General features: G+C 39.4%; 2 protein-coding genes across 2 annotated transcripts in view; one reads left to right on the top strand and one right to left on the bottom strand.

The window, feature by feature from the left end:
• The window catches only part of LOC134802374 (S-phase kinase-associated protein 2-like), a 33,008-nt gene extending 11,112 nt beyond the window's left edge, over positions 1-21,896 (bottom strand). The window contains exons 1-11 of the mRNA XM_063775008.1: positions 21,735-21,896; positions 21,513-21,582; positions 20,808-20,888; positions 19,884-20,049; positions 16,880-17,068; positions 14,995-15,133; positions 13,067-13,196; positions 12,104-12,278; positions 8,987-9,077; positions 7,046-7,170; positions 5,387-5,546 (exon numbers count right to left, since the gene is read on the bottom strand). Of these exons, the coding sequence (XP_063631078.1) occupies positions 5,387-5,546; positions 7,046-7,170; positions 8,987-9,077; positions 12,104-12,278; positions 13,067-13,196; positions 14,995-15,133; positions 16,880-17,068; positions 19,884-20,049; positions 20,808-20,888; positions 21,513-21,582; positions 21,735-21,802 (1,394 nt within the window). The 5' untranslated portion in view covers positions 21,803-21,896. The remainder of the gene's footprint in view (positions 1-5,386; positions 5,547-7,045; positions 7,171-8,986; positions 9,078-12,103; positions 12,279-13,066; positions 13,197-14,994; positions 15,134-16,879; positions 17,069-19,883; positions 20,050-20,807; positions 20,889-21,512; positions 21,583-21,734) is intronic.
• A 1,042-nt stretch (positions 21,897-22,938) lies between these two features.
• The window catches only part of LOC134802457 (BCL2/adenovirus E1B 19 kDa protein-interacting protein 3), a 68,139-nt gene continuing 63,286 nt past the window's right edge, over positions 22,939-27,791 (top strand). The window contains exon 1 of the mRNA XM_063775127.1: positions 22,939-23,131. Within this exon, the coding sequence (XP_063631197.1) occupies positions 23,092-23,131 (40 nt within the window). The 5' untranslated portion in view covers positions 22,939-23,091. The remainder of the gene's footprint in view (positions 23,132-27,791) is intronic.

Here is a 27,791-nt window from a genome sequence, read left to right as displayed (position 1 = left end):
TCAGTTTCAACACTGTCATTCGAAAATATAAAGAAATCATCGACATACAAAGCAATGATCGTTTTTAATTCACCCTTATTCTTTGAGTAAAGACATGGTTCCAGTTTTGACCTCCTATAACCCATCTCAATAAGACTCTGGTCCACCTTCTTGTACCAGGCTCTTGAGGACTGCTTTAGCCCATATATGGCTCTCTTTAGCTTTAACACTTTATTGCTCTGCATGTTAGGAAAACCTTCTGGTTGATGCATGTAAAGCGTTTCCTCAAGATCCCCATTCAAGAACGCTGTGACAACGTCAAGATGAGTTATGTCAAAACCAAGCTGAGCAGACAAAGCAAATAACATTCGCAAAGTTGTATGCCTAACTACTGGCGAAAAAGTATCAGTATAGTCCATACCTTGTTTCTGCATGAAGCCCTTAGCTACCAACCTCGCACGAAAACGAACATTGTTGTCACTGTCATATTTCTTCTTCAGGACCCACTTGCATCTTACCACTGTGCCACTCTTTGGGATATCAACTAGCTCCCATGCTTTATTTTGCTCGAAACACTGGAGCTCTTCATCAACAGCCTTGAGCCACTGGTCCTTCTCTGGTCCACTTAAGGCTTCCTTCAGTGTCAAGCCACTGGCGTCATCTAGGACATCTGCCACCTGGCATTTATTCGCAACACCATAATATTCTGGAGCTTTCCTTATCCGAGTAGACTTTCTCAGTTGATTAGTGGTTTCATCTGTGTCCTCATTTTCACTACTTGGAATGTATGAGTCATCTTCAGGCTCTGTTACTGTCTTATCTGTGAAATACTCATCTTCTGTCGATGAACTAGGTTCCCCCACTGAAACTGAACTCTCATCTGAGACAACATCCTCCACCACCTTTTCAGGTTCTGGTAGTTCAGTAACTGGTAATACAACATCAGTCATCTCATCTTCCATTATGACTACATCTCTACTTGTTGTAATACGCTTAGTTTCAGGGTCATACACTCGGTAACCTTTGATTCCGTCAGGGTATCCCACTAGGATATGCTTGACTGCCTTCCGATCCCACTTTAACCGCTTTTCTTTAGCTACATGTACCATCACAGGACTGCCAAATACTCTTAAATGACTGACATCGGGCTTGTCACCTGTCCACATTTCATATGGTGTCTTGTTATTAAGTCCTGCTGCTATAATGCGGTTTTGCAAGTATACAGCTGTGTGAGTACTTTCAGCCCAGAACTCCTTTCCTAGCTTAGCCTCGAATAGCATACATTTGGCTTTCTCCACAACCGAACGGTTCCTTCGCTCACAGAATCCATTGCTCTCAGGTGTGTAAGCATTTGTTTTCTGATGAATAATGCCATGTTTTTTAAGGAATAGGTCAAACTCACGGTTACAAAACTCTTTGCCTTGATCACTTCGAATTGCTTTGATAGTTTTGCTAGTCTGGTTTTCTGCCATCATCTTGAATTCCTTAAATTTATCTAAAGCTTCACTTTTGTGCCTCAGGAAGTACACAAAGGTCATCCGGCTGTAATCATCCACAAATAATAGGAAAAATCTGGAACCACCCATTGACATCTGTTCCATAGGGCCACATATATCCATATGTACTAGCTGTAGTACCTCCTCACTCCTTGTACCCTTGTGATTAAATGGAAGCCGACTCTGCTTGCCTTCACAACAAACTGTACATGAGGCTTTACTTATCTGCGATTTATCATCAAGTTTCAAACCGATAACCGCGTCAGGCATCTTATTTAAATAATTGTTGCATATATGAGATAATCTTTTATGCCATGTGTTCCTGGAAACCATTACTGGAGCTGCAAATGCACTATCTGGCATTATCAATCTGTAGACTCCATTCTGTAATACTGCCTCTGCCACTACCTCACCATTTATGTTGACAATTCTGCAGCCAGTCTTGGAAAACAAAACTTCGTTGCCGTTCTTTATAAGTTGGCTGACTGACAACAAGTTTGTGGCCAGCTCGGGAACACACTCTACGTTTTTAACAGTTACATCGAACTCAAATGCATCCGTTTTTGTCACTAAATCGCAGTCGCCGGTGCATAAAACTGTCATCTTCTGATTATTTGCAACAATAATCTCCTTGTCGCCATGATAAACAATGTTTTTCAACCAATCTTTGTTTGTAAATAGATGTCCGCTAGCCCCCGAGTCCACATAAATATCATTTTTACTGAAAGTACCGCTCAAGAATACAGCACTAAACGCATGCGTTTGCTTTCGCGTGGTTTTCTTATCACTCGCGGCATTTTTTTCATTGTAAGTGCACTGATTCTTGTAATGGCCGAGATTGTGACATCTGTGACAGCGAATGTGGGACTTGGAGCCGCCATCTTTCTTTACTGCGCCGCTTCCGCTTGACATAGACTGCGCATTATTTTTATTTTTAGGTTGCCACTTCTGCGCACTAGCGAGCGCGCCGGAAACTTCAGAATTTTCGAAATTTGAATCTGTTTCCATGTCTAGCAATTTTGTCTTGATGACATCGGTTGAAATTGTTATCCCGGAATGCTCAATAGCCATTATCATAGGAGAGTATTTTTCTGTTAATCCTGCTAATAATAAGCATCCTATCCACTCATCACTGATAGCGAATCCGGTACCATTTAGTTTCTGTCCGATCTCGACTATCTGAGTCACATAAGAAGTCATGGAACTGCTGCTTTCTAGGCGAATTGATATTAAATGACGTAGAAGACTAATCCGTCTCGCAAATCCTTTGTCATCAAATAAGGCCTTCAGCTTATCCCAGAGTTCTTTAGACGTTTTCACACTTTTTATATGTATGAACAACGCTGAGTCAATGGTCATGATTAACTTGGCTTTTGTTTTTGCATCATCAGCGTCTTCTACTTTCTTGGTTGCTTCTGGTATAATGCAATGCCGCATCCCCTCCAACACAAGAAAATTTTCCGCAGCAAAAGTCCATTCCCCATAGTTCTCGCGCCCCTTTAACTTCGGTACATTCACTAAGTAATTCGCGGAACCCATTATCGACCACTGCTAAACTGCTCCGATAATACACTGGCACCACTACACCACTTATTCCCGATTTATTTCACGAAATAACAGCCCATAACCTGATATGTAAAGGAAACGCACGTACGGATCGGATCAAGGGCCACGACTGACGTATATTTGAATTCAGAGGACTAACTACTACAGATACCATAGATGAGTATAAAATACATAGAACCTATTTGGTATTTAAGCACAATAATTTTTGTTTTTATTTTAATAACCGAATCATTAGGTAAATTTAGCTGTTCTGGGGGCCTAGCCAACATGCCAATCGCTTGCGCTCCAACAACGAAGCGCTTTCTGTATCTATCACTCTTTCATATTAGTGCGATAGAGAGACAGAAATAGCGTTTCGTTGTCGTAGCGCCAACGTTTGGCGTGTTGGCTACGCTCCCAATGTGCCTACCCAAGACGCCAATTTTTGTTTTTATTTTTATAACCAAATCATTAGGTAAATTTAGCTGTTCTGGGGGCCTAGCCAACATGCCAATCGCTTGCGCTCCAACAACGAAGCGCTTATTTATTAGTGCGATAGAGAGACAGAGAGAGCGCTTCGTTGTCGGAGCGCAAACGATTGGCATAATGGCTAGGCCCCCAGAACAGCTAAATTGTAACCAAAGATTTGGTTATTAAATTAAAAACAAAAATTGTCATATTGGCTAGGCACATTGGGAGCGTAATACCCAACATGCCAAACGTTTGCGCTACGACAACGAAACGCTATCTTTGTCTCTCTATCGCACTATATGTAAGAGTGATAGATACAGAAAGTGCTTCGTTGTTGAAGCGCAAGCGATTGGCATATTGGCTAGGCCCCCTGAACAGCTAAATTGTACCCAAAGATTTGGTTATCAAATTAAAAACAAAAATTGACATCTTGGCTAGGCACCTTGGGTGCGTAGCCAATATGTCAATCGTTTGCGCTACGAGAACGAAACGGTATCTCTGTCTCTCTATCGCACTAATATGTAAGAGTGATAGAGACAGAAAGTCCTGCGTTGTCGGAGCACAAGCGATTGGCATCTTGGCTAGGCCCCCAGAACAGCTAAATTTACTCAATGATTTGGTTATTAAATTAAAAACAAAAATTGGCATCTTGGCTAGGCACATTGGGAGCGTAGCCAACATGCCAAACGTTCGCGCTACGACAACGAAACGCTATCTTTGTATCTCTATCGCACTAATATGTAAGAGTGATAGAGAAAGAAAGCGCTTCGTTGTTGGAGCCCAAGCGATTGGCATATTGGCTAGGCCCCCAGAACAGCTTAATTTACCTAATGATTTGGTTATAAGAATAAAAACAAAAATTGGCATCTTGGCTAGGCACATTGGGAGCGTAGCCAACACGCCAAACGTTTGCGCTACGACAACGAAACGCTATCTTTGTCTCTCTATCGCACTAATATATAAGAGTGATAGAGACAGAAAGCGCTTCGTTGTTGGAGCGCAAGCGATTGGCATGTTGGCTAGGCCCCCAGAACAGCTAAATTTACCTAATGATTCGGTTATTAAAATAAAAACAAAAATTGGCATCTTGGCTAGGCACATTGGGAGCGTAGCCAACATGCCAAACGTTTGCGCTACGACAACGAAACGCTATCTGTCTCTATATCGCACTAATATGTAAGAGTGATAGAGAGAGACTATGCGCAACTCTACGGAGGGTCAACGTTTGGTATGTTGGCTAAGCACCCTGATCGGATGATAGAACTAGATAGTGTATAGCGAAACTCTTCAATGTGTACTATACCTAAACTATAGTAACAAATATCAAATCAATCCGACTTTTAAATAGAAGGGTGAAAATCAACTTATAACCGATTGTACTACAAAAATTAACTTAATTCTAAATAACATTTTAATTGAATAAAACCTTAGTTAGAATAGGCCCACTTCTAGAATAATTATTCTGTTTTTTATTCCGCATTTAAAATAAGAGTCACATGATTTATTCACCTTAATTTTATTCTAAAATAACTAGTGCAAGAATAATTCTAATTCAAATCGATTTGAATAAGAATAAAATTTCTGTTTTTATTCTTATTCTTATTCAAGTTAATTTTTGCCCAACTCTGTTCAAGACCAAGAAAAGTAAGACAATGTTGCCACTGCAATAATTTGTTTGTAGAATAGTAAATTCCTTTTGATAAATAATCACGCTAAGATAATTTATTTATTAGTAATTTTACTCCTACGATTTAAAAAGGTACTTTTATTTACTTATTTTTACATAAATACAAGACGCTCTAGTAAAAAGTGGCAACATTGTCTTACTTTTTTTGGTCTTGAATTACGTTTTGCAGTATACGTATTTGTATAGTAGAATACAGGTGCATACTCACGTGAGTACATGAGGAGGCAGCAGATAGCACCGACTCAGAGCGAGGTGTTCTAACCGAGGTAGCAAAGCTACTGAGGTCACCGCTTTGGCCCCAAGTCGAGAACAGTCCGACAAGTCCAGCTCAAGCAGTCTGGAGCCCCGAGAGCATAGAGTAGCCACCACTGAAAAAAAATATAGTTAAAATAAGTTTTTGGCAAAAATTTCATTTTTGGTACAAGCTTTTATCGCTGAGTGTACTTTTCTTACAACACACAACTAGTACTCATCGAGACAATTCTAAAAACCCCTAACACAATTAGTTTTGTTTCATCACAGAGTTCCTACGGCCACCTCCTGTCTCCATCATCAGATCAGCTCGATGGTATTAATATTGCATTGTCATCCGATTTATACATGCATGCAAAATTTCAGCTCAATCGGAAACCGGGAAGTGGACCAAATTTAACTTGCAAGATTTGATTACAGACCAACAGACAGACAGACAGACAACAGACAGATGAAACTAAATAAAAGCTTGTAACAAAGGCACAGGATAAATAATTGGGTATTGGACTATTAGTCAAATCAGTTTCTTTTTTCGAACCCTCAGAACGATTCTGCTACTATGGAATTTATATGAAACACTAGCATGTGACGTCACGATCAAATTACCTACTCTTTATAGTTTTATGCGGGTTTAAAAATAGAAATTGTGTCTAAAAATAACTGCTGTCTACGTTTCTCTATTAATCTTCTGGTGCTTTAATCTTCATGCATGGAGTAATTTTTTTCTTTTTAAATACAGTCAAATGTGTCGCTTAACTTCAAACTCGGGTAAATCCATTCGACCCTCTCAGCAAATATCTACCCTATTACCTCTTCTTAATACCAAAATCGAATAATCTGACAGAATCTGACCCGAGTTTGTGACCTAGTGAAAAAGCGTGCTACTTTCAATCCGGAGGTCGCGGGTTCAAACCCCGGCTCGTACCAATGAGTTTTTCAGAACTTATGTACGAAATATCATTTGATATTTGCCAGTCGCTTTTCGGTGAAGGAAAACATCGTGAGGAAACCGGACTAATCCCGATAAGGCCTAGTTTAAAAGGTTGGAAAGTCAGATGGCAGTCGCTGTCGTAAAAACTAGTGCCTACGCCAATTCTTGAGACTAGTTGCCAAGCGGACCCTGGGCTCCCATGAGTCATGACAAAAAGCCGGAATAACGCGAGGAAGATAGAATACTTACTGGAGATGCCCCAAATAGTGGTTTTGGCCGAATACCGAATATTCGTCCACTCACTCGGACGAAGCGCCGAATATTCGGCATGATATACGAACATTTTGAGTCACAATTACCGTGAAAACTGTTCGCCAACAAAGCACAACGTTTGCTAAGATATATGTTTTGTTGAACATAATTAATTAATTAATGTAGTTAGTCAATCAAATCAGATCCATGACAAAAATAAAATATTCTGTAATCAACAAATGCTCAAAAAAGGGTCTTCGTGTTTAACAACTTTCCAAGAATACATTTTAAATATTAAATATACCTAGTTTTTGGTTATTTTTATTGTGTAATTTTTCTTTTTAGGCAGGTTCAACAGATATTCAGTATTCGGCCGAATAGTAGGCAACCTTCGGCCGAATACCGAATATTCGTGGCATCTCTAACACTTACTGTCATCTGTCATGATCCTCGCGCCGCCCAGGTTAAGCCGCTGCAGTTTTTGCGGCAGTTTTGACACTAGCACCGTAAGCGCCGCTTCGCTCAGGTTGCACCAAGATATGTTCAATGATTGTAAACTGGAAAATAACAAATTACTATGTAGCTTTTTGTGCGGACTTGTAAATAAAGTGACGCTGCAGCCTCGTGAACATCAGCTGCGGCTCTTGGTATAATCAGTCAATTAAGAATTTAATATTTTAAACTTCCGCGTTTTGAACACATATTAACTCACATTTATAGACGGGTCTAACGCGAAATTTATTCAATTACCTTTATTTACCGACGTTTCGACACAGGTTTCCCTGGTCGTGGTCGCGGCTAACTGATGTCCCAGCAAAAATACATTATGTGTAGTGGGTTTGAAAATGTGATGTCTACCCCAAATTTTCTATACACTTTTCGTCGGGTAGTTGCACAAATCTCTGTTTTGACATTTTGCTGGGACATCAGTTAGCCGCGACCACGACCAGTGAAACCTGTGTAGAAACGTCGGTAAATAAAGGTTGAATACATTTCGCGTTAGACCCGTCTATAAATGTGAGTTAATTAAGAATTTGTAAAAATTACCTTAGCTAACTCAATATATAAAAAAAAAAAACAGTTCACAATAAATATACATACATATTGGAGAGTAATAACACTTTATTTTTGCCCTTTATGGAATCGTTATATATGGTTGGTAGTGACAAAAGTCCCAAGCAAATAAACTACGCTACCGGTCAAGTATTCACTGTATGATTTCTGTACAAATGAATACTTTTGTGCGATAAAATTTAGTGTCTCCAGAGGTGCTTTTGATTAATCAATCAATCAATTCATCTTTATTGCAGATAAAAAATTACCCATATCAGATGAAAATCACGAACACAGTAAAAATAACAATAAATAGGTAGGTACAGATGAAGTTCATAATTATTTTCCATCGTATTTTCACGGAAACGTACGAACGTGTCTTGCTATTTCAGTATGTCTCGGAACAAAAAGTACTGAGGTTGACTGAAGTAGCATGACAAATACGACCGTTTCCGAAAAAACAACGGGTTGCACTCCGGGAGTGCCGGCAGAAGTGAAAACTCAATGACGCACTATGTATAATTGAGGTTAACGCCATCTAGCGTTACTTCGTCGCATTACTTGAAACCCCTAAGCACATCACTGTTAGTACTCGAGTTCGAACTCACTAGATGGCATTTAAATCAATAAAGAAAAACTCATTGTAACAGTTTTTCGATCAGGTCACGTGTCCGTCTTACGTCTTACGGTTACGTGACACCTGTTACTAGTTCAACATTTTTTTCCCATCACAAAAAGTGCCCAGCGCCGCTAAAGAAGTTTTCACTTCAAAAATACGATGGAAAACAATTAAACTCTAAATCATAATTAGATTCCAAAAAATGTTGCCACTGCAATAATTTGTTTGTATAATAGTAAATTCCTTTTTATAAATAAATACGCTAAGATAATTTATTTATTGGTAATTTTACGCCTACGATTTAAAAAAGTACTTTTATTTACTTATTTTTACATAAATACAAGACGCGCTAGTAAAAAGTGGCAACATTGTCTTACATTTTTTTGGAATCTAATTATGATTTAGAGTATAGAGTCGCACCAATAAAAGTCTGCAGCGGATTTGGTAGCCCGCGCAGTGTAAGTGTTATTTATACGTCATAATTTCATAGAAGTTTGACGTTTAAGATGACACTTGCACTGCGTGGGCTATCAAAATCGCTGCAGACTTTTTACGGTCTAACTATACGCACTACATCTGTATTTGATTAGTCAGCCGCAATTTCGTTTTAACCAACCTCATCTTAGATTTAGATTAGTTTGATTATGCGAATGGAGGGTTTCATATTCTTTTCCTTTACTATGTATGGCATTATGGCTTACCTAACACAGCCTTCTAGTATAGCGGTAAGTCCATCGGCGGTGACTCCTTGCGCCATCGTCAGATTCAACGTTTCTAAATTACTACATTTGCCTGAAAATAAACATACAAATATTTATTGTGTACAGTAGGTACAGATGGGGTTGCTCTAAGAACAATAGTTATTTTGTGGTTCGAAAAATGGAATCTTGAGCGTTGCGAGGGTTTAAAAGCACGAGGGTTAAACAAAATTTGCCCCCGAGTGAAACTCAAAATTTTTTCACCACACCAACCCGAAGAAAATATTAACTGTATTAAGATATCAATCAAAAATAAACCAAATCAAATCCAAATGCGCGTTATCTAATAGTAGTGTCCGACCGAAACATGTTTTTTTGCCGAAACCGAAACCGAAACCGAATGTTCGGCTTTGGCTCTAGTTTCGGCCGAAACCGAAACCGAAACTTTTGTAGACTTGTTAAAATCGTTGAAAAAATGTCATAAAACCGCTTTTACACACATATTATGGGGCTGTCAACACCCAATGTCCTTGAAATTGATGTTACTAGCAGTTTTTTAAGAAAATTACTATAGTTAGACCAAGATAATTCTGCAACGATTTTGATAACACATGCAGTGCAAGTGTTACTTTAAACGTCAAAACTTCTATGACATTATGACGTATAAATAATATTTGCACTAGTAGCATTGCGTATACTATCAAAATCATTGCAGAATTTTCTTGGTCTAACTCTATTCATTCACCAGTCAAGCTAACATGTAGATACAGGGTCAACCAAAAACGCGAGCGCAGCGAGCGCGAATTTTTTTGTTAACAATATCGCAAGGCCGGGTACCGATCTACACCTGGGCTTAAAGGTCCGAAGTGCCCCAGTGAGGCGCACTTTCATGCGAAGTCAAAGCCGTGCTTCAGGCTTCAGGATAAGTAGTTAAGCACAGACTCCAACCAATGTCCATTGTATTAAAAAGCGAGACCGCAGGCCGAGCATGGCGCAGCGAGGCCAAAGGCTAAGCTGAAGTAGAGGACATGTGGAACTCAAACCAATGGTAAATTGAGGTAAAAAGTGAGGCTAAGGTCGAGCATTCGTATGAAAAACTGTACTGGGGACACTTTTAAGGGTTTTTTCTTCGTTTTAATCGTCAGCTGTTCAGCTTCGCAAAATATTAACTATTGATAAAATCAACTTTGCGGCCCTAGTTGAGCGTAGCCTTTAGCCTCGCATAAAATTTGCCATTAGAGGTAGATATAAAAATGACTGAATAAGAGCGAAAAAGACATCGTTCGACTCGGGCCGAGCTGATACTCGGCCAACGGCTACGTGCGACAGTGCTATCTCATTCACTCCGATACAATTAGACAGTGCGCGCGTTATAAATATTGACAGCCTCTTAAGACTGCGTCGACCGTCCAGTGGCGCTCTCATTAGTGGAATTGTGTTTTATAATAAACCAATTAATTTCTATACCTATACATGAATCAGTATATGTAGATATGTATTAATATTGTTGTCCTACTTATTCCCGAACTTTTGGTCTTTGTCCGAAGTACCATTTCGTAAGTTACGGCCCGGCCGAAAGATTCGGCCGTTTTTTGGCCGAAACCGAAACTACAGCCGAAACATGATTTTTTTGGCCGAAACTGGCCGAAACCGAAACCGAACCTTCGGTCGGACACTATCTAATAGTAAATTCTACCAGCAAACATAAGAAAACAACTCAAAATTTGCATTTGATTACTTTGTCTCACATGTGAATAAAATGCAACTTTGCCATTGGTTTTTGAATAATCAAGAGCGCCTTTACCAGTTGGTGTGGTGAAAAATATATTAAATTTGTATGAAAATATTTTAATTTCTGTTTTTTTAGAAGTAGTCAGGGGGCAGCATAGGAGCCGTTAGACGCTGGTGGGGAACTGTCTTCATTGGTCGTTAGGCCCCGCATGCGGAGTGCGGGAGATTTTTATAACGGATACCATCATATAGGGAACCGATTTTAAATGGTCGATAGGCCCCGCATGCGGGGAAAAGGAGATTTTTATAACCGATGCCATTATGGGCTCGCATTCGGGGAACCGTTTGTAAATGGTCGATAGCCCCCGCATGCGGGGACAGATTTTTATAACGGATACCATTATAGGGCTCGCATTCGGGGAACCGTTTGTAAATGGTTGATAGGCCCCGCATGCGGAGTGCAGGAGATTACTATAACACATACCAATATCAGTTTCACTGGTCGTTTTATTAGGGTTCCGAACCCAAAGTGTAAACTGGACCCTGTTACTAAGACTCCACTGTCCGTCCGTCTGTCTGTCACCAGGCTGTATCTCATGAACCGTGATAGCTAGACAGTTGAAATTTTCACAGATAATGTATTTCTGTTGCCGCTATAACAACAAATATTAAAAAGTACGGAACCCTCGGTGGGCGAGTCCGGTTTTTACCTTACCGCACCGTACGCTGTATATCTACTGAGTTATCGACTAATGAAACTGAGCCTTGACTTGCGATAGCCTCAGGGCCGTCTTCAACTATGCTGGGGCTCTTGGGCACATAAGAATTTGGGGCCCTTTTGGAAAGTAAAGAAACCTAATTAAACTAACATTTTTGTACTATGATCTTCTATTTATTATGGGTAATCAAATATACTTCTCACATCGCCTATTCGAAAAAAGGCTTTTTCTTCCCCGCTAGGAGGGATCAAAGTGGCACTTTTCTCCCCTGCTAGGAGGGATCAAAGTTGTACTTTTCTGTTCTAGGACACATTTTTACATACAATTTTTTTTAGCTTAAATAGTGTTTTTATACAATAATTTCCTCATTTTTTTTTTCTCATAGTTGATGTGAAAAGCAGTATGTGTCACACGGTATCAAAATTATTTCGTCTTGGGCGTTAACACTTGAATCCCTCATTACGCTCAGGATTCTACTTTAGAATAGAATCCATCGCTTCATTCAGGATTCAATGTACGCCCTTGACGGAAATATATCATTTTGATCCCTTGTAACACAAAATACTAGTTACTGTCTGTCCTTCGGGGCCCCCTGAGGATGGGGGCCCTGGGCACGGGCCCCGTGTGCCCTTATGGTAAAGACGGTACTATATAGCCTATTGAAACTTACCAATAAGTTGGCAGGTGGTATCCTGCACTTTAATACTCTCGAGGCTGAGTTTCTTGACGCCCCCGCACCGTTCTAGAAGACAGTCCAGGGTGCGCGGGTCTATGGTGCTCATGCTGAGGTCTAAGTACTGGACTCGAGACTGCTCCGGCGGTGAGGTGGGGTGCCATTCTGAGATCTAAAACAAACGCACAATATTAATACAAACTGTATTTTTTTTAAAGATTTAAATGGTATTTGCAACCCTATTTATTTATTATCAATTATAATCTAGTATTAATAAATAACTGCATGTAAAATAGTATCGTTTTTCCAATTTTCCAACTTGGGTATACACATTTTTTTTGATAAAATGGCCAATCCATACAAATATTCTAAATGCGAAAGTGTCTGTCGGTCACCTCTTCACACTTAAACTGCTGAACCAATTTGGACAAAATTTGGTATGGAGATAGTTTGGGTCCCAAGAAAGGATATATGGTAGTTTTTATCAATCATCATCATCATCATCATGAGACGACCGGTCTGGCCTAGTCGGTAGTGACTCTGCCTGCGAAGCCAATGGTCCTGGGTTCGAATTCCAGTAAGGGCATTTATTTGTGTGATAACACAGATATTTGTTCCTGAGTCATGGCTGTAATCTTTGTATATAAGTTTATCTATATAAGTATGTATATCGTCGCCTAGCACCCGCAGTACAAGCTTTGCTTAGTTTAGGGCTAGGTTGATCTGCGTAAGATGTTCCCTAATAATAATATTTATTATCATTCCACGCAGACGAAGTCGCGGGCAAAAGGTAGTTTATAATAATTTTATTTTGCAATAAAATTAGTAAAATTACAGATCGGTTGGACATATTAAGGCAATTAAGCATTGTTAGTGTTTAGTATATAAAAACAAGTGTTAATAAACGTCTCGAGTGCAATTATTGACCATTGAGCGTAGTGAATGGTTCAATATCCTTACCTCTGAACTCGCAAGGCGAACTATGACCGGTAATCGTCCTATAATCCTTCCTAGAGCGTTCTTGTTAAGTGTTTTGTTGCCTAAGTCCAGTCTCTGCCACAGCGTCTCGTCGCACGCCACACGATGCCACCTACACCAGAAAATATTTTTCACCTCAGCAGATCGAACAAGGGTACTTTGCTTCTTAAAAACAGTGAGCAAAATGCGATTTTGCTCACTGTGTCATTTTGTCTCACTCAGTGAGCAAAATGCAATTTTGCTCACTGAGTGAGACAAAATGACATTCAAGTGACCTTTATAGTCAAATGTCATTTCAACATGCGGGGTCTAATACAAGTTCGATATACTTGGGTTCTAATATCTCTGTCCCTCTAGGTATGTTCTCACTGCTTAGGGCGAAAAATTTTGTGTACTACACGAGATCAAAGTTATTTACATCTCGTGCGCTTTTGAATCCCTTACTACGCTCAAGATTCTAAATTAGATTCACTCGCTACGCTCGTGAATCTATTATAGAATCTTTCGCTTGCACGGGATTCAAAATAAGCACTCGAAGAAATATCAAACTTTGATCTCTTGTTGTACAAATACATAACTATAGAATAGAATAGAGAGCGTTTATTCGTGACAAAAAAATAAAATAACAAGTAACACAATATCATAATGGTCACATTTAAAGCTGGCCATACACACCATGGCCTTACGGCTAGGGTTCATCATTATCATCATCATATCAGCTAGAGGACGTCCACAGCTGGACATAGGCCTCCCCCAATATGGGGGGTGAATGCCGTAATCGCCACGCTTGGCATGCGGGTTGGCGATCGCAGTATCTCCACCGCACTCAGGGGATGCTGCTGCCCTTCCTCCGGTGGTCTTGGTCGTAGTTTAAGGACATACCCGGGTCCAGATACAATAGATAGATAGGGTTACCAGATACAAATTCGGGATTTCCTGAAAAAATTCCTAGCCGGGTCCCTAGCCGTAAGCGATATCTATGCTCGATATATTGTATTAATTTAATTTGGATTTATGTAGCTATGTAAATTTGAATAATGTACCTTTTCAGGTACATAATAGAAAAGTCTGTTAATTCACTATAATTCCTGACATTTGCGTATTCCGGCCGCATTTCGTATTCTGACAAACGCCAACATTCCTGACATCTGGTAACCCTACTTACGGCCCGGCCACGACATTGCGAACCCGCGGCGGCGGCAACCATAGGTGGGAACGAAAGGTTCGATCACTGTCTCGCTTCAACCTATCGTTGCCGCCCCCGCCGATCGCGCAATGTCGTGGCCGGGCCGTTAGTTGCCTAATAATAAATAAATCTAATACCTTTAAACGACCAATTCTTGTTTATTATTTTACATATTTATATACATATTTCGGGGATCTCGGAACTGGCTCTAACGATTTCGATGAAATTTGGTACATGGGAGTTTTCGGGGCCGAAAAATCGATCTAGCTAGGTCTTATCTCTGGGAAAACGCGCATTTTTGAGTTTTTAAATGTTTTCCGAGCAAAGCTCGGTCTCCCAGATATTTGATAATAATACGTATTATTTATGTAGCTCTGGTGGCCTAGCGGTAAGAGCGTGCGGCGTTCAATTTGGAGGTCGCGGGTTCAAATCCCGGGTCGTACCAATGAGTTTTTCGGAACTTATGTACGAAATATCATTTGATATATACCAGTCGATGTTCGGTGAAGGAAAACATCGTGAGGAAACCGGACTTATCCCAATAAGGCCTAGTTTACCCTCTGGGTTGGAAGGTCAGATGACAGTCGCTTCCGTAATAAAAACTAGTGCCTACGGCAATTCTTGGGATTGGTTGCCAAGCGGATCCCAGGCTCCCATGAGCCGTGGCAAAATGCCGGGACAACGTGAGGAAGATGATGACGTATTATTTTTCTTATAGCCTCACCTTTTGCAGACCAGCATACAATGCGCCAGGGTCCGCTTGGGGAGCCACCTGAAGACGCTCAGCATCATCTCATCAGATAATACTGAGAAAGAATCCACGCCGGTCTGGTAGTTGGCCAATTGCAGCTCGGCTATGGGTGCTGAGAAAAAAAAAACAAACTGAAAAAAAGTAATCGAAACGAGCGAATTTCTGTGTAGGTATATGTGGTGTGATGTTCCTGTAAGCCAAGCCTAGGAGCCTAGACATTATCGCCCGCGAGATAGACCCCTCCCTATCTAATTACTAGAGATGCCCCGAATAGTGAAAGTGGCCGAATACCGAATATTCGGCATGACATTATGAAACAGTCACAATTATTATGAAAACTGTTTGCCAACAAAGCACAACGTTTGCTAAGATATATTTTTTATGTTGAACAGAATTAATGAATGTAGTTAGAGGCAATCAAATCAGACCCATGATAAAAATAAAATATTTTGTTATCATCAAATGCTCAAAAACGTACCTTCGTGTCTAACTACTTTCCAAGAATACATTTTAAATATTAAATATACCTAGTTTTTGGTTATTTTTTCTTTTTAGGTAGGGCCAACAGATATTCGGTATTCGGCCGAATAGTAGGCAACATTCGGCCGAATACCGAATAGTTGCCGAATATTCGTGGCATCTCTACTAATTACAGTGAAACCTGGATATTGAAATCTCAAGGGACCGGCTATTTTGTGTCAATTAACCAGGTTTTTCATTTAAGCAGGTCGTGCCAATTAAAAAAATCGGTGTTTCAATTATAGAGGTTCTCATTAATAGAGGTTGCGTTCTGTCAAATTTCTTTTATGAAGGTCTGGGTTTCTGGCGGCTTAGCACGGTCGCGTTTTTATCCCTTGTCACCATGCCTGTCATGTTCTAACAAGTATGTAAGTGCGAAAGGGACGCGCATAGTGATAGTCCATAAAAATGGAACCGTGCTGAGCCCGCAGGTCTATATATTAGGTACCTATATAACTTGCACTTTTACACTACTTTATTTTTTATAATCGTTTGGGTTTTATAATTTTAGCAAAAAAGTTTTATTGGTATGCAAAAAGCCTACTATGTTTTTGATTTAATCAAAACTATTTCACCTACTACAGGGTGTGATAGATATTTATTAATTATGTATGAAGATTTAAAATAAAATTATCATTGCTATTAAAATATTGTTCCTGCTCGCTACATTATTTCAATTACAAAGGTAATAAGTAAGACTTGTTTCAATAAAGGTACCGCGGACGCGGAGCCACGGCCAGTGACTGGCCCATCGGGGTCTCTTCCTCGGTGACACATACTCTAGCAAGCCAGCTTTGACAGAGATAGAACTACTGCACTGAGCTCTAATTGCTAAATTAGTATTTTATACAATCGTGATATAATAGAGAGCTTTTCAGTCGAGTACCGTGTTTAGGCAACGAAGCATGCTGTGTGTGAAGAGAGGTACGAGATTGAAAAGCTTGATTATATCGCTATTGTATACAATATTTCTTCTACAAGTCAAGAAAAATAATACTTTAAACTAGTAGAATCATACAAACAAACCAAACCAAAAGTATAGTACAGCTAAGATACGCGAGCAGCCGCGATACCTTCATACTCGTCCGCGCCCCGGCGGCCGGCGCGTTGGTCAATGACACCTTCTCGTAACTCATGAGGCCCTGGTACTTGCTCCGCGCTAAATTAAATTTTTAGACAGTTGTTTTCTCGATTTTGGCCACCGTAGCCTATGGAGACTAACAAGCAACGCTAAGTGGTTTTCGTAGTCTATGGATGTTGCTATATTAAGGGTGTCACATGCGCGTTTCAGACTTATGAAGCAATTGTTTCTACTATACAATCTAAAATATATGCTTACACTGGCAGACATCTTCATCCTTGTCCTGTCCATCCTTGGTGTCCGTGTATATGGACAGCGGGGACTGCCCCGGGGACGCAGGCAGGTACCGTGGAGCAACCGCCACTGACTGGCCCATGGGGGTCTCTTCCTCGATCACATAGTCGTGGAGCAGTGTGGATTCCAGGTCCGTTGGGTGCAGGGGTTTTGCTGAAATATAGGGTGTGTTAGTACCTTTTTTATTCATAATTTTAGGTGCTCAGTCGCTGAACGATTATGATGATAGGTTTTAGTACTTTGCTGTATTTAGGATGTTAGAGTACTTAAATTTGTTGTATTTAGAATGTTAGAGTACTTAAATTTGTTGTATTTAGGATGTTAGAGTACTTAAATTTGTTGTATTTAGGATGTTAGAGTACTTAAATTTGTTGTATTTAGGATGTTAGAGTACTTAAATTTGTTGTATTTAGGATGTTAGAGTACTTAAATTTGTTGTATTTAGGATGTTAGAGTACTTAAATTTGTTGCATTTAGGATGTTAGAGTACTTAAATTTGTTGTATTTAGGATGTTAGAGTACTTAAGTTTGTTGTATTTAGGATGTTAGAGAACTTAAATTTGTTGTATTTATATATGGGTGAAAAACGCTCAGGAAAACCAGCATATTTTCTCTGGACATTACAAAAGTTTAATCAAAAGATTTTGTATTCTTTCTTTCTTTTAAGATTAAAAGAATTAGAATGTTTTAACATGTAGATAAGTAAATTGGGCTTTAAAGTTCGTTTTTTTTATGTCTACTAAACTCATACTAAAAAACATTTTAGACGCATATGGGAAATGGTATAAATCATGGTTTCGTTTAGGCAATTGATTTATATATTAACTGTTACCAGAGATAACACTTCTAATGGAAGCATACCTACTACAAGCACAGAATAAATAATAGTACTAGGTACAGAAGACTCACTCTCTAACAAAACGCGTCTGTTACGATCAGGACAGATATGGCCGCTAGGTGGCGACAGCGCCACGCGCGGCTTTTGGCTAGCCACCAAAATTGGTGTGGAACGGATGTACTTTTAGCTACCTGTTGCAAAGCGACGAAATCGCGGAGCGAGCCACGCCTGCTACAAGCCTAGTTCATACAACATGTTTATTCGAATTATTCGCAAGGGCATCATTTGTAACAGAGTGCCTACCGCGGACTACGTTCGACGTGTTGCCTCTCTGTCGCACTTGTAAATTTGGACGTAAGTGTAACAGGGAGGCAACACGTCGAACGTGGTGCGCGGTAGGCCCTCAGATTGGGCACAAAATTGTTAAATTTTTGTGTAATAAATCGTAACAATGTACAAAATCTAGGACAATAAAAAATATGTATTGACGACCTTATTGCCCATTCATTAAGGTAGTGTGTACATATTTTGGCACTTTGCCCATGCCGATATTTAATACGCTGACTGTATAAAGTGTCAGCAAATAAATGAGTAGGCACATTAGTCAGCAAATTGTAACACAAACAAATCATGTAGTTAAATTCCAAGTAGCACACGGAATCATCAGAAATATTGGTAGTCAACAAATAAGTAAAGTAGGTTGGTGTCACAGCATCATTACCCATGTTAATATGTACTTATGTTATTTTATGATGTTGGAATTCAAGTTCAATTCAATCTAAAATCATTAACAACTAAAACAAAAGTCATCATAAATTTTAACTATTGACATAATATTTGTTGCAGTCAAGGTCCCAAACATCTTTACAAGACAACAGTACATAAATATATTTCTATCTATTTAGCCCTTTTGTTCTGAGTTAGAGTATATCTCTAAGCTCAGTGTGCCGCTTGGCAAAGGCCTCCTCTAGCTCTTTTCATTGAGGTCTGTCGTGGGCCACTCTTCTCCAGTTCGGGCCCGCTGTGAGTTTGAGTTCATCCTCCCATCTTGTTCGAGGTCTCCTCTGGCTCCGTGTGCAACCTCTTGGGTACCAATCCGTTACGATCTTACTTAATATATTTACATGCCTCTAAGAAACTGACATTTCCGGCCAAAATATAATTTTGAAATTGGGTTGTAAAGATGTTTGTGGCCTCGACCATACTGTTTAAGAAATACAGCTAATTGACAGACAGACAAACAGAAGTCTAGGGACTGTAGGGTACCAAATGACATGCTTTCAATACAAGACCCTAAACGTGAATTAAAAAACCGGGCAAGTGCGAGTCGGACTCGCGCACGAAGGGTTCCGTACCATAATGCAAAAAAAAAAAAACAAAAAAAAAAGCAAAAAAAAAAAACGGTCACCCATCCAAATACTGACCACTCCCGACGTTGCTTAACTTTGGTCAAAAATCACGTTTGTTGTATGGGAGCCCCATTTAAATCTTTATTTTATTCTGTTTTTAGTATTTGTTGTTATAGCGGCAACAGAAATACATCATCTGTGAAAATTTCAACTGTCTAGCTATCACGGTTCGACGGACGGACGGACGGACAGCGAAGTCTTAGTATATAGTCTTAGTATATTTATAGGGTCCCGTTTTACCCTTTGGGTACGGAACCCTAAAAATTGTTATTGCAGAAAATACAAAAATAATGTACAAATGTCAGACTTAGTACCTATGAAATGCCATTGGCAGATTTGCCTTAAGGCCCAGTAGGCCTGTAGGGCTACCGCCAATACCGAAAATCGTCAATTGCGGGCATTTTTCTCTGTCACTCTAATTACGCCTTCATTGGAGTAAAAGAGTAAGATCCCCGCAATTTGCGAATTTCGGTTTTCGCGGTAGCCCCTCTGGGCCTAGAGCAGCATGACATTAGGGGCGGCAATCTATAGATGGGTGCTGAGAAAGGGGTGACTGACTAGTAGTTATTACAGGGCCCGAGGCCTAGGGCGGCCAACACTGCAAATCCGCCACTGTGGAATGCTCTACCAGTCAACCATCGGGCTAAACAGAGACATGTAAAAAGTCACTGTGGTTTACTATTGACCATTTGCATTACGGATAGTTTATCTTAATACATACATTTCTCACAGCTCCTAGGGCTCTTGGCTTTAGAAGGCCCCGGGCTGGGGCTGCATATCTTGCCCCGGGGACTCCGGGGGCTGTACTTGGAGCGCGGTGAAGTGATACTGTTCACGTTCGGGTTCACATTCTCTATGTCATGCTTCCGCTTGAGGTTGGGTTTAAGCTGTAATCAAATATATTTATTAGAATAAACAAATTAAGGGGGAAAGGCTGCAGCTTTTTGGAGGTATAATAGGGTTTACAACTGTCAACTGTCAAACCAGCATAAGATTTCACTGTCACAGTTTGACCTGGGGCCAAAACCAATGTTTTAGTAGGGCAATAAAAATAAAGAAAGCTGTAACACACACACTCTTATACTCTTAACAATAAAGTCACGTCAAGATAATTTCGAACACTTGGCCCGCTTAGCAACTTCTGCTGCTGACTGTACAACCCAGACAGCCAACTTAATGGTTTACAAATCTCCAAGAATTTTGATATTGGCTCCACACAGTGGCGGATTTGCCCTAAGGCCAAGTAGGCCCGGGCCTAAGGCGGCAAGTTTTTTGGGGGCGGGGGCGTATTGTGACAAAAAATTTGCTGATGATAACAAGAAATAACTCAAAATGTTGTCAATTATGATGGGTGCTGAGAAAGGGGCGGCTACAGGGCCTGGGGCCGAGGGCGGCAAAGACTGCAAATCCGCCACTGGCTCCACAATAGCAACTAGACTAAAGCAGGGGCGTATTTACCCTAGGACCTTCCGGGCCATGGCCCTGGGCGCCAATCCGCCAAGGGCGGCGTATGCCTTGCATGTTGTTTTTCTTCCTTGACTTTTGGGATGGCGAAACTTATTGGCCCGGGGCACCAAATTTCAAAATACGCCCCTGCTAACAATTAATATAATTATCTTTATTTTGTGACTCAGTAAACACTTACTGGACTGCCCACTGTTTCCGTTTCGCAAGGCTGCTCGTTTTCATCTGAATCTAGAAAACTAACTCCCATCTCTTGCAACACCTGTAGAATTAAAAAAAAACATTAATCACATTTTTTTTAAATAATGCAAAGGCAGTGTAACACATTAAAATGCTAATGAATAAAAATTATACCATCATTGAAAATGAAAAAAAAGTAATAATGCAGCATGAATAAAGCAAAAGTAAGTAAAGTAAAGTAAGCATGATTTCTGAATGATTTTGTCCATGCTACAGACACTGGCCAAATTTACGATAAATTCAATGCATACAAGATCAGGAAGACGTAAAACATGTCTTGAATAAAACATGATGGCTTGGTACATAAATTATATGATGTAGGTAATTTTACAAGCTTATAATATGCCAATGCCAATAAATTCGATATTTCTGGATTATGATTTCATGCCACATGTACCATGAGTTCTAAATTTATAAGTTCTAGTCTGCATTGGTGTCACATTATGACGTCAAAATGCATTTAAGTGTTTAGGTATCTTAATACATATGAAATTCATAGTTAATGCTCTATAAATCAAGATTGAATCTTCAAGAAAAGTGTAATTTAGAATAACCGTCTGAAAATATGCCTGGATCTGGAATTGAGGCTAGAAAAAAAAGCGGGAACCGACCGGCACTTGTCAAAATTGGGGCGTACGAAACTTACCTCCTGATCAGTTTTCCTGTCCGTTAAGCTCCAACTTTTACGTGCAGGGCTTTCAATACGCATACGTTTCCTAAAAATACACGTAGCATCAGTATATTTTGATTATTAAGCTAAAATATTTCATGACACGTTTCGCGCCTTTTGACTTTTAGCGCCGAAAAATCAGCTGTCAGAGGTACAGGTGGAATTTTAAAGGGTTTATGAGAGGAACAGCTAGCTTACCGAGGACTATCCACTTCGTCCAAGCCACTGGATAAAGGATGCACATCGTCCAAATTGTTAACGCTCATTACGTTATGAAAATTAAAATTATTTCACGCAAAATTAGCGGTCAATGATCGCACATCACAATCACATCACACAGCGAAAAATAGACATAGACAAGTGGATGAAGTGGATCAGTTAATGTTGCCATATAAAAACGGGTTCATCATGGGTTCACCAAAATTCATTTTTTTTACAAAAAAAAAAAACAATTTATAAAAATATAACAGTAATGAAATAGTTTTAACAACAAGCTATTAAAATTGTTTCTTTTTACTTAGAACTAATCATAGTTCCTATTTTTTACTAGCTGACTACAGAGAAATAACCGCATATTGAGAGGACAATCACATGAGCATCAAAAAAATGTAATCATAATCATAATCCATGAATCTAGAATATACCTGGATCTGGCATGAGTGGTGGGGGTAACTGACAGAACGGGATAGTCTTATGTATCTTTCAGTAGGAGTAGCAGCGAAAGAACTATTATTGTTTGTCCTTGTCACAGTCTCACATTTTATTTGTTCCCCACCTTTTTTTTAGTATGGATAATGGTGGGCAACAAATGAATTCGACTAATCACAGCGTCGCATTTGCGTATGTTTTGTCCCTCACCGTGGCACGCGTATACCACTTCTATACGATCCTACCTTCTATGTCATAATCATAATCATAGAACCTTAAAATCCAATTTTAGGTGCACAGGTCATAAAAGTAAAAAATTGTACCTTTTAGAATGTTTGCACTTATAAATATTATAATTAATTTTTATAGTAATTCATAGAACCTTAAAATCCAATTTTAGGTGCACAGGTCATAAAAGTAAAAAATTATACCTTTTAGAATGTTTGCACTTATAAATATTATAATTTATTTGGTCAAGCAGATCTTGTCAGTAGAAAAAGGCGGCAAATTTGAAAAATGTAGGTGCGAAGAGATATTGTCTCATAGAAAATTTGAATTTCGCGCCTTTTTCTACTGACAATATGTGCTTGACCATCTATAAACACCAAAAAGAAAAAAAAACAGTATTTTTTGATTTTTTTTCCACCGGTAACATTAATTGTTGTTTACAATATGTTGACCAATCACAGCGTGCCGCCGTCACCAATAATGCTGCTATTGGTCCAATATCTCGCACCATATTTTGGTTTTGCACCTCCATCCTGTCAAAACAGAAAACAAAGGCGCACGATCACGTACGCCTGGTTCGTCTTAATTAATACGCAAAAAGTTCGCGAAACATTGATTTAAGTGATTATCTATATCCAAAAACGAATTTTCAAGTGTAGTGTTCACGTTTATCGTTGAAATGGCGACGCGGAAGCTGAATACCATCGAAGATTTGAGCGGTAAGTACACCGTAAATAAACAATGATGCTCCGAGCTCTGACGAAATTTATTCTATTTACACTTAGATTTCCGACATCTGTGCGGTTCGTTAGCTCGTTATATGCTTGATTAATTGCGATTTGGCTCCTGTTTGATCAATTACGCAGTTAATCTAGTACAATTTTGCAACAGCTGTCTTTGTTTACTTGAGCGATGAGAGCGCTCAAATATGGCGTCATTAAGCATTGAACTTTTTAAATAGCAGAAGGGTCATTGCAATACATTTGCGTCATGCAATTAATGTTAGAGATTGCGTACGTGATTAAGTTTACTTCGATTAATAACCGTCTATGTAATAAATGCGTATTTATCATTGTACTGAGAAGGAAGTGTGGACATCCTAATTTGGTAGTGTATTATTCTGTAGTAAAATGCCTCTTGTTGAATGCTGATTTCCTGGTACCTGTACCTATTGATCGGTAGACATTTTGTTTACAATTTTTGTTTGTAAACAAAGATTCTGCTTACCTGTCTCCTGAGAAACATTATTACACCACATTACAGAGTTCAATGTAAATTCACTGGAAATATCAGTTGATAACAATTTAATCTTTCTCAACTTTTGGACAAAGCTTGCTTGCTTGCTTGATACTGTTCATTTCATAAACTAGCTCTATTTCCCGTTTTCATATCCCTACTTACCTCCCAGATAGTTAAAGGCTTTGTCCAGCCTGGTGCACTAAAATAGGCTACAGTTGAAATGCATACCTAATTATTTTCCACCGTATTTTCACGGAAACGTACGAACGTGTCTTGCAATTTCAGTCAGTCTCGGTACAAAAAGTACTGAGGTTGACTGATGTATCATGACAAATACGAATGTTTCTGAGAAAGTATGATGGAAAACAATTATGCAATCTGTAAAAGAATAGTAGTTTGTGTTACAAGGGATCAAAATGATATATTTCCGACAAGGGCGTACATTGAATCCTGAATGAAGCAATGGATTCTAAAGTAGAATCCTGAGCGTAATGAGGGATTCAAGCGTTAACACCCAAGACGAAATAATTTTGATAGCATGTGACACATACTGTTAGTGCCACTTTGATCCCTCCTAGCAGGGAAGAAAAAGCTCTTTTCCGAATAGGTGGTGTGAAACCTACATAGCAACATACATTGAAAGTTCAATAAAAGCTAAAAAGGAACTATTCATCTTCCCATTTCAAAACAACAATCGAGGAGTGTCTTTTCAAAAGGGCTTATTTCTCTGTGTAAACCATACAAAATAAGCTCCTTTGAAAAGACACTCCGCAATCATTCTACAGTTGCAACCAATTTAGCCAATTTGTAACCAATTTGAGTACATAGACCCAGCTATATTTGGTGCGGTTGAGCATTTACTCAATCGAGACTGCTATTCTTGTATGATTGCCGGATCTCATGTGACTGTGGGGTCATATGAATGTAAGTCATATTCATTTCTTTAAAAGGTTAAATCTGTAAATAGAATGTATGGGTGTATTGGATTGTTACAACAGTTTGGGTATTTGTAACGTGGTACCTTTTGGTTGAAAACGTTAAAACGCGAATTATGGCATAGGTACTTTTGTGTCTGTGGCATCAGTCAATTGCAATTGTAATGTAAAAAAACCGGGCAAGTGCGAGTCGGACTCGCGCACGAAGGGTTCCGTACCATAATAAAAAAAAACGGAAAAAAATGCAATAAAAAAAAACGGTCACCCATCCAAGTACTGACCACTCCCGACGTTGCTTAACTTTGGTCAAAAATCACGTTTGTTGTATGGGAGCCCCATTTAAATCTTTATTTTATTCTGTTTTTAGTATTTGTTGTTATAGCGGCAACAGAAATACATCATCTGTGAAAATTTCAACTGTCTAGCTATCACGGTTCGTGAGATACAGCCTGGTGACAGACGGACGGACGGACAGCGAAGTCTTAGTAATAGGGTCCCGTTTTACCCTTTGGGTACGGAACCCTAAAAAATTGTAATAATGAACCAAAATAAATAAGCCTCAGTTAAACGGTCGGCCTATAAATTGACCAATTGTGTTTCTTATACTAATCTGATTTATAGGCTATAAGTATAGTATAATATAGCTGTAAGTAGGATTACATTGTTACTCGTACGCGATGAGCATGATAGTTTAGTTTCTAGTATTAAGTTCAATGTTTTGTACGCCGTTTGGTAAAATCAGAGATATATATAACTCCGTATAAGATAAATAAAGTCTAAGAAAAAAACATGCCTCGGACGGCCAAGGAAAAGTCATTCTCGAATAGATGGCGCCATTACCTTTGGCCTATTCTCGGCTAGATGGCGTTGACGACACCGTTTGGTATTTAACAATTTTAACACATATCAGTGAAAGAACATGGGTCAGTATGGAACAACAAAAATTAAGAATCATTTATCCGTAAACATATTTTGATTATTTTATACATTTTCAATTTTATTTTAAGTTTTAATCGTGTGTCGATAGATGGCAGTAAATGTACCGTGACTACAAAATTGACAATGACAGGACCCCTCTATACTATCTATTCTTTTTGGTAAAATATAGTGAAACTGTACTTATATAAACTGACCACCACTGTAATTCTACCTATATTTACAAATAAAACACTTACTTACTTACTTAGGTCCAAAGAATATAATACTCACTCTAGGTCCTATACTATGTATCTGCCTAAGTATTTAAATAAAAGTGAATAAAATCTACCGTCAAATGGCTCCTTAAGCCAGTTGAGGGTAGATGAAAACATTACATGATCAAATAATGTAGGTTAAAGTCAGGTCGTTCAGTGACAGATGCAGGCGCTTTTGTAATTGGTCGGTTTACCAATAAATGTTATAACTACCCGAAAATTTACTAATTGTTTGTTTACTTTTATTTAAATAGCTAAAGATGCAGACTATATGGTATAAAAACAAAGCTTAGTTCAAAGGTCAAATACATAGTAATTAAATCAAGTAGAAGCAGGGGTGCGAAACTCTTGACTTCGGCCAAACTCGACTACGCTCGGCTCGGCATTGCTCCGAGCAATTATTAGGGTTGACACAACTTGAAGTCGCTTCGCGTGCACGACCACAGATGAGATAACGGCTTGAATTTTGACAACCCTAAATAGCCGAAAGGGATAGTGCCATATATTAGAAAGGGACAGCATGATTCGACCCTGAACCGCTGTCAAACTTCGGTTTTGTAGGAAGTTTCCTTTCTGTACGGCAGTACTATTATTTATTCTGTGGTAGAAGTGGGTCAAGTCAATAATCAATTGCACTTAGAGGATATAACCAACGGAGACGCCATGTCTAAAATTTTCGGTACAAAATAGTCTGCCGTTTTTTGCGGAGGAGGGGCACATCAAATTTATAGGTACATCATGTCAGATAAACGTCAGTCCATACATGTGGTTGACATGTGGTTGACCATTGGCCGCCTATTTTCGACAGAGGGGAACGCCTGTTAATGACCACAAGCAATTGCACATTCCACGTCTAAACAATAATGAGATTAGGATGTCATCCGTCGTTCCTCCCCAATTAATATGTCATTGGCTTAAACGCTTATAAATCATTTTTATTGCTTTGATAAGACAATTACGCGTCGTTTTTTTATTTTTTTAATGTTCAGAGAAAATAGATTCGAGTATAACTTACCTGGAAAAGTTATAATTGCTTCCTACAAAACCGAAGTTTGACAGCAGTTCAGGGTCGAATCATGCTGTCCCTTTCTAATATAGGGCACTATCCCATTCGGCTATTTAGGGTTGTCAAAATTCAAGTCATTATCTGTGGTCGTTCACGCAAAGGGACGTCAAGTTGTGTCAACCCTAATAATTGCTCGGAGCAATGCTGAGCCGAACGGAGCCGAGTTTCCCCGAAGTCTGGAGTTTCGCACCCCTGCCTGTACATGTAAAAGTTTGCAGTTTGACACTGTCGGTTAATCCTGGCTCTCGTGTAACCTCGCTGATAAGCTATCAGTCAGCGATAAGTATTGGTTCGTTACGCTATTCGCACTTTAACGCGTAGGCACAGAATAAATAATAGTACTAAGTACAGAAGACTCACTCTCTAACAAAGCGCGTCTGTTACGATCAGGACAGATATGGCCGCTAGGTGGCAACAGCGCCACGCGCGGCTTATGGCTAGCCACCAAAATTGGTGTGGAACGGATGTATGTACTTTTAGCTACCTGTAGCAAAGCGACGAAATCGCGGAGTGAGCCACGCCTGGCGTAATAGGTACGTTAGAGTTGTGGAGTTTTCAACTTTCTACTTCCAGTGCGCAGGGCTAGATAGAACCAGCATCCTTAGGGATGGCCAGGGGGCGCCATAAGCCCTCAGGAAATTGCATATATCTCTGTTTGGCCCGATGGTTGACTGATAGAGAATGCCATTAGGCATTAAGTCCGCCATGTACATTATTTTTATGTTTTGTGCAATAAAGTTTAAATAAATAAATATACATATGTACTTGGAAAAATTTGCCCCGGATGGCACCTGCAGATAGCAGAGGACGCTGGTTCGATTCCAGCCTAGGGCACTGGAGGCCTTGGTCACTATTTCTTCGTATATGACATCTATTTCGGTTTATAATATAACATTGTACAAGGACAGCCGCCATCAGATATATCGGAGCGGCCAATCTGTTCACA

The sequence above is a fragment of the Cydia splendana genome, chromosome 24, assembly GCF_910591565.1.
Source record: "Cydia splendana chromosome 24, ilCydSple1.2, whole genome shotgun sequence".
In the NCBI taxonomy this organism is placed as follows: domain Eukaryota; kingdom Metazoa; phylum Arthropoda; class Insecta; order Lepidoptera; family Tortricidae; genus Cydia; species Cydia splendana.
This window is presented reverse-complemented; position numbering and strand designations above follow the sequence as displayed.